The sequence below is a fragment of the Miscanthus floridulus genome, chromosome 15 (genome assembly GCF_019320115.1).
Source record: "Miscanthus floridulus cultivar M001 chromosome 15, ASM1932011v1, whole genome shotgun sequence".
Lineage (NCBI taxonomy): Eukaryota > Viridiplantae > Streptophyta > Magnoliopsida > Poales > Poaceae > Miscanthus > Miscanthus floridulus.
In genome coordinates, this window is record NC_089594.1 from 77,985,151 (window position 1) to 77,998,784 (window position 13,634).

A 13,634-nucleotide genomic window follows, 5' to 3' on the forward strand; every position below is an offset into this window, starting at 1 on the left:
GTGGTAATTACCAGCGCAAAGTAAAAAGTAGATATACTGCCCCTCAAAAAAAGAAGTATACATACTGCACAAAATACAGCGATGGGCTGTAGTTACCAGCTAGCGCAAGCTTGACTAGGCCCAGCCCATATTACATGGCCGTCGATTAGGTATGGCCCGGCCCGTTAAATGCCCAACAGCCCAGGTCTCAGTGGCCCTCAGTGGATGTGGTGGATGTACGAGAGTGGGACTGAGCAGCTCAGGTTTCTGCGCGATGTCCTCGCCGCCGTCGCACACCAATCCCCGTCGCCGCGCGATGTCCTCGCCGCCGGCGCATCCGGACGCCGGCGACCCAGCGTCGCAGCTGATCTTCACCGACGAGATCCTAGGTGAGATCTTCCTCCGCCTCGACGCGGCGGCCGATGTCGCCCGCGCGTCCGCCGCCTGCACCGCCTTCCTCCGCCGCAACCGGTCACTCTACCACCAGCCCGTCGTTGGATTCCTCGAGTGTGAAGGTCGCACTCGCCTCCACCCTCGCTCCTTCTACCACGCCCAGCAGCCGCACCGCTCCGCCTCCGCCGCTCGCGACCTCGCGGAGGCCGCGGATTTCAACTGCTCCTTTCTCCCCGAGCCCGGCTCGTGGCTGGTCTACGACGCCACCGGTGGCCGCCTGCTCCTGTCCTCGCGCTCCCCCGACAATACGTCCGACTTCACGGGTCTCGTGGTGTGCGACCCCCTTCCACCGGCGGTACGTCCGGATCCCCCCTATTCCTGTCGACCTAACAGCCGGTACGTCCGGCGCCTACGGAGTCCAGAGATTCCTTGCTCCAACCGGCGAGGAGGAGGGATCGTCGTTTCGAGTGGTCTGGATGACTCCTGGGAAAAGGAAGGCGACTGCCTTCATTTTCTCTTCAGCGACCGGGCAATGGCGTAGAGAGTCACATTCAATGGTTGGAATGGATATTGTACTGTCATGTTCACAACTTGCCGCTACCACCCGCACAGAAGCCTCTACAAGACATCTGGGTTGTTCAGTGAGGTACTCATGCTTGACACACACAAGATGGTATTCTCCGTGGTACGTACCCCTCGTGTCCGCCACTTGGGACTGCACGCCATTGTGGAGGCAGGGGAAGGGAGGCTTGGTTTCTTAACCATTGGTGAATGGTGATGGCATGTTAGACCTTTACTGTAAGGCTTGGCAAGACAATGGCGTTAGTGCAGAAGAGTGGCAGCATGAAAAGACAATCCCAATCCCCTTGCTCGACTCTGACAGGTATTACATCAGCTTCTGTGGTACAAGCGATGGCTACTTACTCATTCAAGCTATTCCACCAGAGTCAGCTGAGCTTGAGCAGATGCCAGAGATACACTATTTCACGTGACATCTCAAAACATTACTGGTGGAGAGATTCTGCCTGTTGAATAAGCGTGTCGATTTTGCTCATCTTTATGCAAACTTCCTACCACCGTTGTCGCTGCCAAGTGTATGAAAGAATGGTAAGAATCTTCCTTATTTTCTTCCGTCATTGGATTCTACTTTATGTTGTTCACATGCTTATTCATCCAACTTGTTCCCATAGCCATATAGTATTGCTGTATCAACATCATTTTGTCTCCACCACTATCACCAATTCTCCATATAGCTCACCTGTAGTTTGATTCGTTACATATATGGCTGCATTTACATGCTGTTTGTAAAATCTAATGAAATAAGGGAATGCTATTATTATTATTTGCTAGATTGAACAAAAATCTAGGATTCTTATTCTTCTAAATAGTTTTTCACTAGTAATATAGTTTTTCACTAGTAATAAAGGGGATATTCAAAGTTGTACAAATTACCGGGGAATTAAGTTGATGAGCCATACTATGAAGCTATGGGAGAGAGTTATCGAGCATCACTTGAGAGCAATAACGCGGGTCTCTATGAACCAATTTGGTTTCATGCTCGGAAGGTCAACCATGGAAGCCATTTTCTTAATAAGACAAGTTATGGAGCGGTATAGGGAGAAGAAGAAGGACCTACACATGGTTTTTATTGACTTGGAGAAGGCTTATGATAAAATACCAAGGAATGTTATGTGGTGGGCTTTGGACAAACATAAAGTCCCAACAAAGTACGTCGGGCTCATTAAGGACATGTACAGCAATGTTGTGACTAGAGTTCGAACAAGTGATGGAGACACGGATGACTTCCCGATTAGGATAGGACTACATCAAGGGTCAGCTTTGAGCCCTTATTTGTTTGCTTTAGTGATGGATGAGGTCACAAGGGACATACAAGGGGACATCCCTTGGTGTATGCTTTTCGCGGACGATGTAGTGCTAGTTGATGAAAGTCGGACAGGAGTGAATCAGAAACTGGAGTTATGGCGGGAGACTTTGGAGTCCAAAGGTTTTAGACTTAGTAGAACTAAAACTGAGTATATGAGATGTGACTTCGGCACTACTACTCGGGAGGAGGAAGATGTTAGTTTGGAAGGCCAAGTAGTGCCTAGGAAGGATACCTTTCGATATTTAGGATCAATGCTACAGAGGGACGGGGATATTGATGAAGATGTTAGCCATAGAATCAAAGCAGGGTGGATGAAGTGGCGGCAAGCGTCTGGTGTCCTATGTGACAAAAGGGTACCACAGAAGCTAAAAGGCAAGTTTTATAGGACGGCGATTAGACCTGCTATGTTGTATGGTGCAGAATGTTGGCCTACGAAAAGACGACATATTCAACAGCTAAGTGTCGCGGAAATGCGTATGTTGCGTTGGATTTGCGGTCATACAAGAAGGGATCGAGTTCGGAACGATGATATACGTGAGAGATTAGGGGTAGCGCCAATTGAAGAAAAGCTTGTCCAACACCGGTTGAGATGGTTTGGACATGTGCAACGGAGACCTCCAGATGCACCGGTGCGTAGTGGAATCCTAAGTCAGGATAGTAACGTGAAGAGAGGCAGAGGAAGACCGAAGTTGACTTGGGTAGAGGCAATAAAAGGAGACTTGAAAGGATGGAATATACCCAAAGACTTAGCCTTAGATAGGAGTGCTTGGAAGATAGTTATTCACGTGCCTGAACCTTGATTGCTTCTGTTGGGTTTCAACTCTAGCCTACCCCAACTTGTTTGGGACTTAAAGGCTTTGTTGTTGTTGTTGTTGTTGTTGTAGTAATATTTAGTTTTAGCACTTCCAACATTCTTTTGAATACTGTCTTTGGATGATTGTGTGTATCTGCACACTTTCACATTCAAACCATACAAGATTGAATGGTAATATCATTGATTAATTGTGTGATTTGCTGACCTATAGAGAGTTTAATTGTGTATGAGGTCACATTGCTTTGTTGTATATCTATATCTGTTCTTTTCTTTAATCTGGTGGGTGCACAAGCTTACAGCTTACCAAGGTTCCAAAACACGCGAGGCGCTAGGCCACTTCCTAACGCCTAGATGGTTTAAACGTAGATTAAACGCGATTAAGTGTTTGTGCTTTTTTATTATTTTAATTTTTAGTTTTTTTCTGGCAACACATATGGCTCAGATTAGATACCCAACTTTGATCTAGAAGAAATCGTAACACATTCAGGCAATTTTGATTCCAATTCTTGCAAACATGCAAAGAAGTGAAGGGACTTGCAATTTTGATCCCAGCGCGCCTTTTCCTTGACTCTTCAGCGTACTTTTTTCCTACCCGCCAGCCCGCGCGGTCACACATAGCCTACCATGCCAGCCAGGTCGTCGCTTTTGTGTTTGTGCACTACTTAAGCACTGCCTCACACCTACTTGCACCGCATAGACGTGTCCAGAGTTTTATTGGACGCCCAGGCCCTAAACGAGACTCTAGGAGTCTGTTTCAGGTTTAATCGAGAGTAAACTTAAGTTTAATTAGGTTTTTTAGAACCATGTGGTCAACCTGACATTTGTTGCATACTTCTGAAATTGGCGATATACTATGGGAACTTTTATTATTTCCTGAAGTATCCTTTGCAACTATAACTCCTTTTTTGTGACACTTTTTGGTGTACCCTGTAGGATGTAGGTAACATTTGTAACTACAACTCCTTTTTTGTGACACTTTTTGGTGTACCCTTAGGATGTAGGTAACATTTGTTGAGTACTACAGTCTAGAGCAGACAAATGCGTGTTTTCTTCAAGGGCTGGAGCAGACAAATATGTGTTTTCTTCAACGGCTGAGCCAGCGGTGTGACGGCCGGGCCCCAGCCCCTACTGCTGCCATGCCCATGGAGCGCCGCCCCCCCCCCCCCCCCCCCCCAAAAAAAAAAAGAAGAAGTTTTAGCTAAGGAAGCTTTGTGAGGAGAGTTTGAAGCTCTGTAGGAGGGGCTGAAGGTTGAAGAAGACGTGTAGTTAAAGATCATGGGCTTAGGGGCTCCAATTAAGTGCAGTAGAAAGTGAAGCCCACCAACTACTAAGCCCAACTGAAATGACCAAGGCCCAACACTAACTAGTCCCAACGGTTGCGGCTTGTTTAGGTGCTCAGCTTCCCTATTCCTAAACCTGGCGTGGCGGCGGCTGGCTCCCAACGACATTCGACAAATGCCGAGACGTGGAGGATAAACCCAAGCGCGTGGCGGAGATCGACGGATGCAAGTGTGTGGCAGGGCGAGGCCAGTGCAACGTGGTCGCGCGACCTGGGAGGCGTGAGGGATGCGGGGCCAGCGGCCACAAGCAAGCGCGCCGCGCGCACGCTAGCTGCTCGGCCAGGGCTGCAACCCGCAGAGTGAGTCCACATCCAGCGAGTGGGCGACGAGCGTCTGTGGACCAAGTGCCCAAAGGCATGTTGTTATTGTTGCTGTATGATTTCTAGTTTCTCAATTTTATATTTGATGGTGGGTGGTTCGTGATCTGGAATCATGAGTTCATGACCCAAAAAATTCATCTGCTAGGTGATGTTCTGTGCACTAATAATCAACTGCCTGCCATTTAAGTTTGGATGTTGCATACTTTACTTGCTCTGATGTACTGCTACCATCTACCAGTATCAGGGCATTAAAATAATAGTCGACTTCTATTTGATTGTTACTCTGAATAAATGCACATATCTTACTTAAAGCGACAATATTGGACATTGTCCCTGAAAATCTCACCTAATGCGCTACAAGCAGCTAGCAGATGATAAGTAATAACCCAATGTGCTAATAATAGTCAATTGCCGTTTGCGTTTAGACCCTGAAAAATTGCATGCCCCTATTACTGAGCCCTGTGTGTGTGTGTGTGTTTAATTCGGAAGCACTACTTTTGAGTAACTGATGAGTGATGATTGTGTGGTACCGTTCCTAAAACTGCAACTTCATTTTTCATAGTATTATTAGTACTAGTTAAAATATGTTAGACCTTTACCAGATCTCAAATTTGTGCTGACTTATATGAATCCATGACTTATTCATTGTGGAACGAACCGAACTTATCTATTATTGGTTCTCTTGGCAACGATGTCAGCCCCTCCTATTTTTTTTTTTCTGGATCCGCCCCTGCTTTTCTTTGTTGGAATGAATGGAATTCAGTTATCTGTAATTGAAAACCCTACCTAATTCCTGTTCAAATGTTCCATATTTTGATAGATCTGCTCTCTCGACATTTTGGTCAGGAATTCCCAGGGTGATATTACAATGGCAGTCGGCAGTATCTTTGTCTGATGACCTAAGATTAAGAACATTGTACATGACATCAGGTGCTACTGTCTGGATGACTTTTAGTTGTAGTTTGATGGGCTGTTTAGTTTCTGCAGTCTTTTTCACCCTCGTGGCCTTATGTTGTATTTTGGAGCTATTCAGTACAAAATAGGAAGCCTTTTCACTGATCTGTGCTCTTACTGTCATGGTTTTGTGGAGATTTGTCCTATGGATTCCTCAGTACAGTCCTGTAAAATAATGTTTTTATGTATTCCCCTCCTTGTCATGCTTGTCTTGTTAATTCGCTTTTAATCAGCTACTGTTCTATGCTGAATTCATGAATAGTGGCTGAGCCCTCAAGGCCTGTGTCAACTGGCTCTCATGCATGCTTTCCGTTTTCTCTTAATCTGATTGTTATCGTTGATTGTGGTTGCTGATGTTCTGCTTTGTAATGTCTGATACACTGACCAATCAATGGATTTAAATTTAAATCGTGTGAAGTCATATTTCTTGTAAGTTGCTTTCCGTTGGCCTAGTAGTTCCCAGGGTTCAAAATTTTGGCGAAATTTTGCTGGAATTTTTTGAATTCCATTATTTCGGTGGTGGCCGAAAGAAAATTCCGAAATTTTGTAATACAATGATACATGTAACTCTAGACTCATATATTTCTATTGTTTATGTTGCATATTCTTGTACTCAATAGATGTGTAGTCATAAATCATGCTAATATCTGTTTAGATCTAAATCATTTTAAATAAAACATACTTCATGTGCTAGTCTCTACAAAAAAAACTCGGAGATTTTTTTTTTTTTGGGGGGGGGGGGGGGGGGGGGGGAGCCGGATACATGTAACTGTAGACTCATATTTACTATTGTTTATGTTGTATATTCTTGTATTCAATAGATGTGTAGTCATAAATCATAGCGTGAACTTTACGGCTTAGTCTTGACACATTGATCTGGACTCAAGGGGCCTGCAAATATTAGATTATAAGAGTGATTTTTACTAGCCCATTTCTAGACATGTTGAAACTCCTTGAACAGTGGAGAGTTAAAACTAACCTTAAACAATGGAAACTATTGTTCGATAAATGGTGCTAATAATGCTTTAGCGCTGGCACTAGACGCAAATACATTGAAAGCCATCTCTGCTGCCGCTGATCAGCTGATGTTTAATTCGAGAATATACTGCCTTGGTGACACTGATTTCCGCGCTGTCACTGATGCAGCGTTTTTGAAATATTTTGGAATAAAATCCCTGTGATGTCTCGGTGGAACATGACTGTCATTTATCTAGTCACATGTGGTTTTGCTCTTATTTGCCAAGTTTTTGCCCAAATTTCACGGCCTAGCATGGTAATTATAAATCTAGTAAGTCTCCTTGCGCAAAGTAAATAAAAATATATTATATACTTTACAAAATACAGCAATGGGCTGTAGTTGCCAGCGCAAGCTTGAGTAGGCCCAGCCCATAATACGTCGCCGTCGATTAGGTATGGCCTGGCCCGTTGAATGCCCAACAGCCCAGATCTCAGTGGGTACAGGAGAGTGGGACTGAGCAGCTCGGATTTTTACTATTATAACAGTTGGCACCTTCTGTCAACAGTTGTCACTACATTTTCATCAATAAAACCTTTTAATATAAAAATGTCACTTCTACTTACGTGGCAGCCCTCGCGCCAGCAGAAATCTAAGTCAGCATACGAACGTCAAATGTCTCTCATGTTCTTACTCTCTCCTTCTCGTCGCACGGCGCGCGATGAGGGAGAGAGGGAGCCACGTGCGACGAGAGAGAGAGGGAGCCACGTGCGACGAGAAGAAGAGAACAGGGGCAGAAGAAACATTTGATGTTCGTATGCTGATTTAGATCTCTGCTAGTGTGAGAGTTGGCGTGTCACGTGAGTAAAAGTTTTATTTTTTATCTGTTTTCGTCTGGTAAAATGTCTGAGGAGGCGCCAGGTAAAAAGTTAAATCTCCCGTTTTGGCACTCCGCCGTCGCAACCACACCAATCCCCGTCGCCGCGCGATGTCCTCGCCGCCGCCGCCGCCGGACGCCGGCGACCCAGCGCTGCAGCCGATCTTCACCGACGAGATCCTAGGTGAGATCTTCCTCCGCCTTGACACGGCTGCCGACCTCGCCCGCGCGTCCGCCGCCTGCACCGCCTTCCTCCGCGTCGTCCGCTTCCTCCGCCGCAACCGATCCCTCTACCGCCAGCCCGTCATTGGATTCCTCGAGTGTGCAGGTCACACTCCCTTCCACACTCTCTCCTTCTACCATGCCCAGCTGCCGCACCGCTCCGCCTCCTCCGCTCGCGCCCTCGCGGAGGCCGCTGATTTCACCTGCTCCTTTGTCCCCGACCCCGGCTCCTGGCTGCTCCACGACGCCACCGGTGGCCGCCTGCTCCTGTGCTCGGATTCCTCCGACAATACGACCGACTTCAAGGACCTCGTGGTGTGCGACCCCTTACAGCGCCGGTATGTCCAGATTCCCTCTGTCCCTGTCGACCTAACAGCCGGTACGTTCACGTCTGGAGCCTACTACCATTTCCCGAGTTTTTTCGCTTCAACCGGCGAGGAGGAGGGATCGTCGTTTCGAGTGATCTTGATGATTTATGATTATGACAAAATGAAGGTGACTGCCTTCGTTTTCTCTTCAGCGACCAGTCAATGGCGTCGAGTCACATTCGATGGATGGAAAATGAATGGATATATTACTTTCGTGCTCACATCTTGCTTCTACCACCCGCACATAAGCGTCTACAAGACATCTAGGTTGTTCAGTGAGGTACTCATGCTCGACACTCACAAGATGGAATTCTCCGTGGTGCGCACCCCTGTCCTCCGCTTCAGACAGCATGCCATTATTGAGTCAGGGGAAGGGAGGCTTGGTTTCTTAACCATTGGTGATGGCATGCTAGACCTCTACTGTAAGGCTTGGCAAGACAATGGTGTTAGTGCGGAAGAGTGGCAGCATGAAAAGACAATCCTAATCCCCTTGCCCGACTCTGACAGGTATTCCATCAGCTTCTGTGGTACAGGCGATGGCTACTTACTCATTCAAGCTATTCCACCAGACTCAGCTGAGCTCGAGCATATGCCAGAGATACACTATTTCACGCTACACCTCAAAACATTAATGGTGGAGAGATTGTGCATGTTGAATAAACGCGTTTATTTTGCTCATCTTTATGCAAACTTCCTACCACCGTTGTCGCTGCCAAGTGTATGAAATGCGGAATGGTAAGAATCTTCCTTGTTTTCTTCAGTCATTTGGAGTTACTTTATGTTGTTGACATGCTCGTTCATCCAACTTGTTTTCATAGTGCACTTAGTATTGTTGCATCAACATCATCTTGTCTCCACTACTATCACCAAATCTCCATTAATTTCGCTCACCAGCAGTTTGATTTGTTACATATATGACTGTATTTCACATGCTGTTTTTAAAATCTAAGGGAATGCTATTATTACTATTTGCTAAATTGCACAAAAATCTAGTATTCTTATTCTGACAAACAGTTTTTCACTGGTAATATTCAGTTTTAGCACTTCTAACATTCTTTAGCATACTGTCTATGGGCGATTGTGTGTATCTGCACACTTTCACATTCAAACCAAACAAGATTGAATGGTAATATCATAGATTCATAGTATGTTTTGCAGACCTATGGAGAGTTGAATTGTATTTGAGGCCACATTGCTTTGGTGTGTAGCTATATCTGTTCTTTTCATTAATCTGGTGCCTGCACAAGTTTACTTGTCTACTTGACATCTGTTGCATACTTCTGAAATTGTGGATAGGCTATCCGAACTTTTATTATTTTCTGAACTATCCTTTGCAACTACAACTGCTATCGGGACTTTTATTATTTTCTGAACTATGCTTTGCAATTGCAACCCCTGTTTTGTGACACTTTTTGGTGTACCCTGTAGGCTGTAGGTAACATTTGTTGAGTACTACTGTAGATAGACACACATGCCTTGTCTTTGTTGGAGTGAATGGAATGGAGTTATCCGTAATTGAAAACCCTACCTGATTCCTGTTCAAAAGTTCCATATGTTTGCCCTGAATAGAATGAATATTTTGTTTTTGTGGGCATGATGGCATATGGCCACTTGAAACTGCATGTGAATCCATTTGGAAACAATTAATGTAGTTTACTTTAGCATGATGATTCTGACAGTGTGATCTTTGGCATGTCTTCTCTCTTGACACAGTGACCAGGACGTTTCAATGGGGACGGCTGCCTGCATCTTGTTTGGCTTCAGTATACCACGGACCACGCAAGATATTACTGCTACTGCCTACTGGCAATGACGCCACCTATCTGTGGTTCAATTAGCTGATCCCTAGCTGTTTGTTTCTGCCGTTGTGTCCCTTCAGCCCTTTTGCTGCATGCTGGAGGCTGGAGCTATTTGGTCTGTATTCTGGATTTGGGGCGCTTAGGCCCTCGCTAATGTATGCTCTTTAAGTTTGTAGTTTGTACTCATTGAGGTTTGCCCAATAGAATCCTGGTACACTAGTAGAGATGAAAAGGATGTGGGGTTTGCCTCTCGTACATTGATCAAGTCTTGTTCTTTGTCCTCTTTTAACCTGCTGTCATCGCACAATAAACTTGCTGTTTTCTCTATGTGGATGATTTGAAGCCACTTGGTGAGCTGTTACGACTGCATCTTCTACTGTGGTATATCCGGCACCAGAAGCTGAAGAGGAACAAAGGCCGCTGCGGGAGAATGGGCCATAGCTACGAAGTTCCAGTCGGCCCAGAATTCCTAACCGGCGTGTCTTGGGTGGCGAATGGGCCAAGGCGTGACTTCGGCGTCTTATATACGGATAGGTGTGAGTCGAGAGGGGCTATGAAAGATAATTGTAATCACTTGCATCCTCCTGCAAACTTCCTTTGACTTCCGGCCCCGTGCTCTGCTATCCTTTCTCTGCTCCGTTCCTGCTTCCGCCTGAAACTCTGTAATACGCCACTCGAAATACCAGGATTCATCTGAGATCGTAACAAATTGGTATCAGAGCCACGAAACCACCATCTCATCGCCTGCTTGCTGCCCAACGTAGAGATCGTCGTCGGTGTTCCACTGGAGCCCCACGAGATTATCCACGACCACTTCACCCGGCTCCGCAAGCAGCTGGGCGATATGGACTCCAACACCAAGCTCATCCTCGACGAACTTAGATTCGTGCAGGCGAATCTCAACGCCCGCATGGATTTGATGGAGAGCTCCTTCGGCAAACGCGTCGCCTCCCTGGAGGATGCCGCTCAGGCGTTCGACACTTGGCGCCCGAAGGTGGACGCGACGGTGGACGAGTTGCGTGCGGAGGTGGGCGCGATTCGGAAGACGGATGAGAAGGTGGAGACATTGCGGGAAGAGATGACCGCGCTGCGCAAGTCCGTGAGCCGCTCCGTCCTCGACGCTGCGTCGGCCGTGCCAACCGAAGTGCTGCCGTCGCCTCTAAAGGTGTCCGCGGCGACGATTCCCGTCGGCTGGACCAAATTTAGCCCGTTAGGGCACCGCGAGGAATCAAGCCACCGGGGATTCGAGTATCCAACTCAATCCCCGGTCAAGGGTACGCTCACTCCTTCCAATCCTGATCCCAAACCCAAGCTACTTCGTTCTTACTCTGGGTCAGCGCTCATAGCCGGTGTGCCCAGTGGATCGGGTGGGGGAGATGGATGTCTGCATCGTCCTTGGCATGGGGAAAGGGTTCCTAGGGGCAATTGGTTTAGAGAGGGAGCTCACGAACACATACCCAAAATGAATTTCCCCCCATTTGATGGAGAGAACCCAAAATTGTGGCTAGGACATTGTTTGGATTATTTTGACATGTACATGGTACCACACCATCGCTGGGTTAAGGTTGCCACCATGCACATGACTGCAGCAGCAGCTCGCTGGTTCCAGTCCGTGGAAGATCAGATTCGTCAGGGAAATTGGGAATTCTTTTATCAAGCTGTCATGGAGCGTTTTGGCAAGGATCAGCATGCTCTCCTGATCCTCCAGCTCTTCCACATATACCAAACTGGGTCTGTGCAGGAGTATATTGATAAGTATATGGGGCTAGTTGAGCAGCTGATAGCCTATGGTCGCAATACTGATCCTCTGTACTATGCCATGTGTTTTGTTGATGGCCTCCGTGCTGATATTTGCGCTGCGGTGCATTTGCAACGCCCTGCTACTCTCGATACTGCCTGCATGCTCGCTTTGTTGCAGGAAGAGTTGGTGGAGCCGAATCATTGGTGGGACGTCCGGAGGCCAGAGCCCTTCACCTTCGCCAAGGCGGCACCGCGGGGTCCCTTGCCTTTGCCTCTGCCACCTCTCCGACCTGAACGACCAGACAAGCCGGCCGCGCTAGGAGTTGTGCCTGCTGATAGGCACGGCCGTGGGATTGAGTCCAAGCTGAACACTCTCCGCGACTACCGCCGAGCTCGAGGCCTCTGTGTCCATTGCGGCGATAAATGGTCTCGCGATCACAAGTGCTCAGAGACTGTCCAACTTCATGTCTTACAGGAGTTCTGGGACATCTGCCATTCGGATGATCACTCTGACTCGGCATCAGTCCCGGAAGATGATGCTCCACTGTGCACGGCTATTTCTATGGCAGCATCAGGTAGTTCGCATCCTGCTCGTGCTATTCAGTTTATGGGCACGGTACAGGGACATCCAGCTCAGATTTTGGTGGACTCCAGAAGCACTCATACTTTTATCAGTCAGGCTCTGGCCTCTCACTTGTCCAGGATATCTGCTTTCAGTCCTGCCCTTCAGGTCACCGTAGCGGATGGATCTCAATTGACTTGTTGCTCTCAAATTGATCAGCTATCTTGGTCTGTTCAGAGTTGCACCTTTGTTTCAGCAGCCAAGGTTTTACCTCTGCAGTCTTATGAGTTGATTGTGGGAATGGACTGGTTGGCTTCTCGCAGTCCGATGCAGGTGGATTGGCATAGCAAATGGATGATAATTCCCTATGGTCAAGGTCATAGTTTATTGCAAGGTGAGCTGATCAGTCTACCTATCGGTTCTGTCATTTAGGTGACCACTATGTTGGCGGATGCTACTGTGGCAAGTCTAGAACCTGTTCCACCTGAGATTGTAGCACTCATAACAAAGTTTTAGTCAGTCTTTCCTCCTCTGAAAGCTCTAGTTTGGTTTTGGTGAATTGATGAAACCCTAAGTGCTAACCTAGTTTATCAAGTGATCATGAGATAGGTAGCACATTCCAAGTGGAGAAGCAAATGAAGATCATGACATGACGACGGTGATGCCATGGTGATGATCAAGTGCTTGGACTTGAAAAGAAGAAAGAGAAAAACAAAAGGCTCAAGGCAAAGGTATAAATTATAGGAGCTATTTTGTTTTGGTGATCAAGACACTTAGAGAGTGTGATCACATTTAGGTTTGATAGCCATACTATTAAGAGGGGTGAAACTCGTACCGGAATGCGGTTATCAAAGTGCCACTAGATGCTCAAACTCATTGCACATGCATTTAGGATCTAGTGGAGTGCTAACACCCTTGAATATGTTTGTGAAAATATGCTAACACATGTGCACAAGGTGATACACCTGGTGGTTGGCACATTTGAGCAAGGGTGAAGAAGTTAGAAGTGAAATGGAGTTGGTCGCAATGATGCTGACGTCGGTCTACTGATCGGACGCTGGGTCGCTCTGCGACCGGACGCTGAAGGGGTGCATCCGGTCGTGTTGTTGGTCAGCACAGTGTGTAGGGTTTAGCACCGGACGCTGGGCTGTGTCCAGTCAGGCATGACCGGACGCGTCTGATCGGCAAAACTCGTTTTTGACCCTTACTGTAAACGACCGGACGCTGAGGGTTCAACGTCCGGTCAACTCTACCGGAGCGTCCGGTCAACATGTCGACCATTGAGATCAAACGTTCACCGTTGAACGTAGGAGACACGTGGCCGCCATCGGGCGACCGGACGCTGAGGAGCAGCGTCCGATCAGTTGGACCGGAGCGTCCGGTCAGCCCGATCAATACCCAGTAAAGGGGTACAATGGCTCTATTT

General features: G+C 47.1%; 2 protein-coding genes across 4 annotated transcripts; both read left to right on the forward strand.

Annotated features, from left to right (window-relative positions):
• The first annotated feature begins 214 nt into the window (after positions 1-214).
• On the forward strand, positions 215-5,949 carry LOC136508739 (uncharacterized). The gene is made up of 2 exons (XM_066503514.1): positions 215-1,479; positions 5,578-5,949. Exon 1 carries the CDS (start codon positions 254-256, stop codon positions 911-913), a length of 660 nt encoding a protein of 219 aa, XP_066359611.1. The 5' UTR covers positions 215-253; the 3' UTR covers positions 914-1,479; positions 5,578-5,949.
• Positions 5,950-7,437: 1,488 nt separating this feature from the next.
• Positions 7,438-10,189, forward strand: LOC136509244 (uncharacterized). 3 transcript variants are annotated; one of them, XR_010772287.1, is made up of 3 exons: positions 7,438-8,529; positions 8,615-8,842; positions 9,821-10,189. XR_010772287.1 is itself a non-coding variant. In XM_066504068.1 (3 exons), exons 1-2 carry the CDS (start codon positions 7,629-7,631, stop codon positions 8,829-8,831), a joined length of 1,062 nt encoding a protein of 353 aa, XP_066360165.1. In that variant the 5' UTR covers positions 7,438-7,628; the 3' UTR covers positions 8,832-8,842; positions 9,821-10,189. The 3 variants fall into 3 exon arrangements, 2 of the variants coding, with proteins under 2 accessions (XP_066360165.1, XP_066360163.1); XM_066504068.1 differs by having other exon boundaries at positions 7,438-8,118; positions 8,260-8,842; XM_066504066.1 differs by having other exon boundaries at positions 7,438-8,842.
• The last annotated feature ends 3,445 nt before the right edge of the window (positions 10,190-13,634 follow it).

Excerpts from the sequence above, each read along its gene's own strand:
- LOC136508739 (XM_066503514.1), top strand. The coding sequence starts at position 254 with ATGTCCTCGCCGCCGTCGCACACCAATCCCCGTCGCCGCGCGATGTCC.
- LOC136509244 (XM_066504066.1), top strand. The coding sequence starts at position 7,629 with ATGTCCTCGCCGCCGCCGCCGCCGGACGCCGGCGACCCAGCGCTGCAG.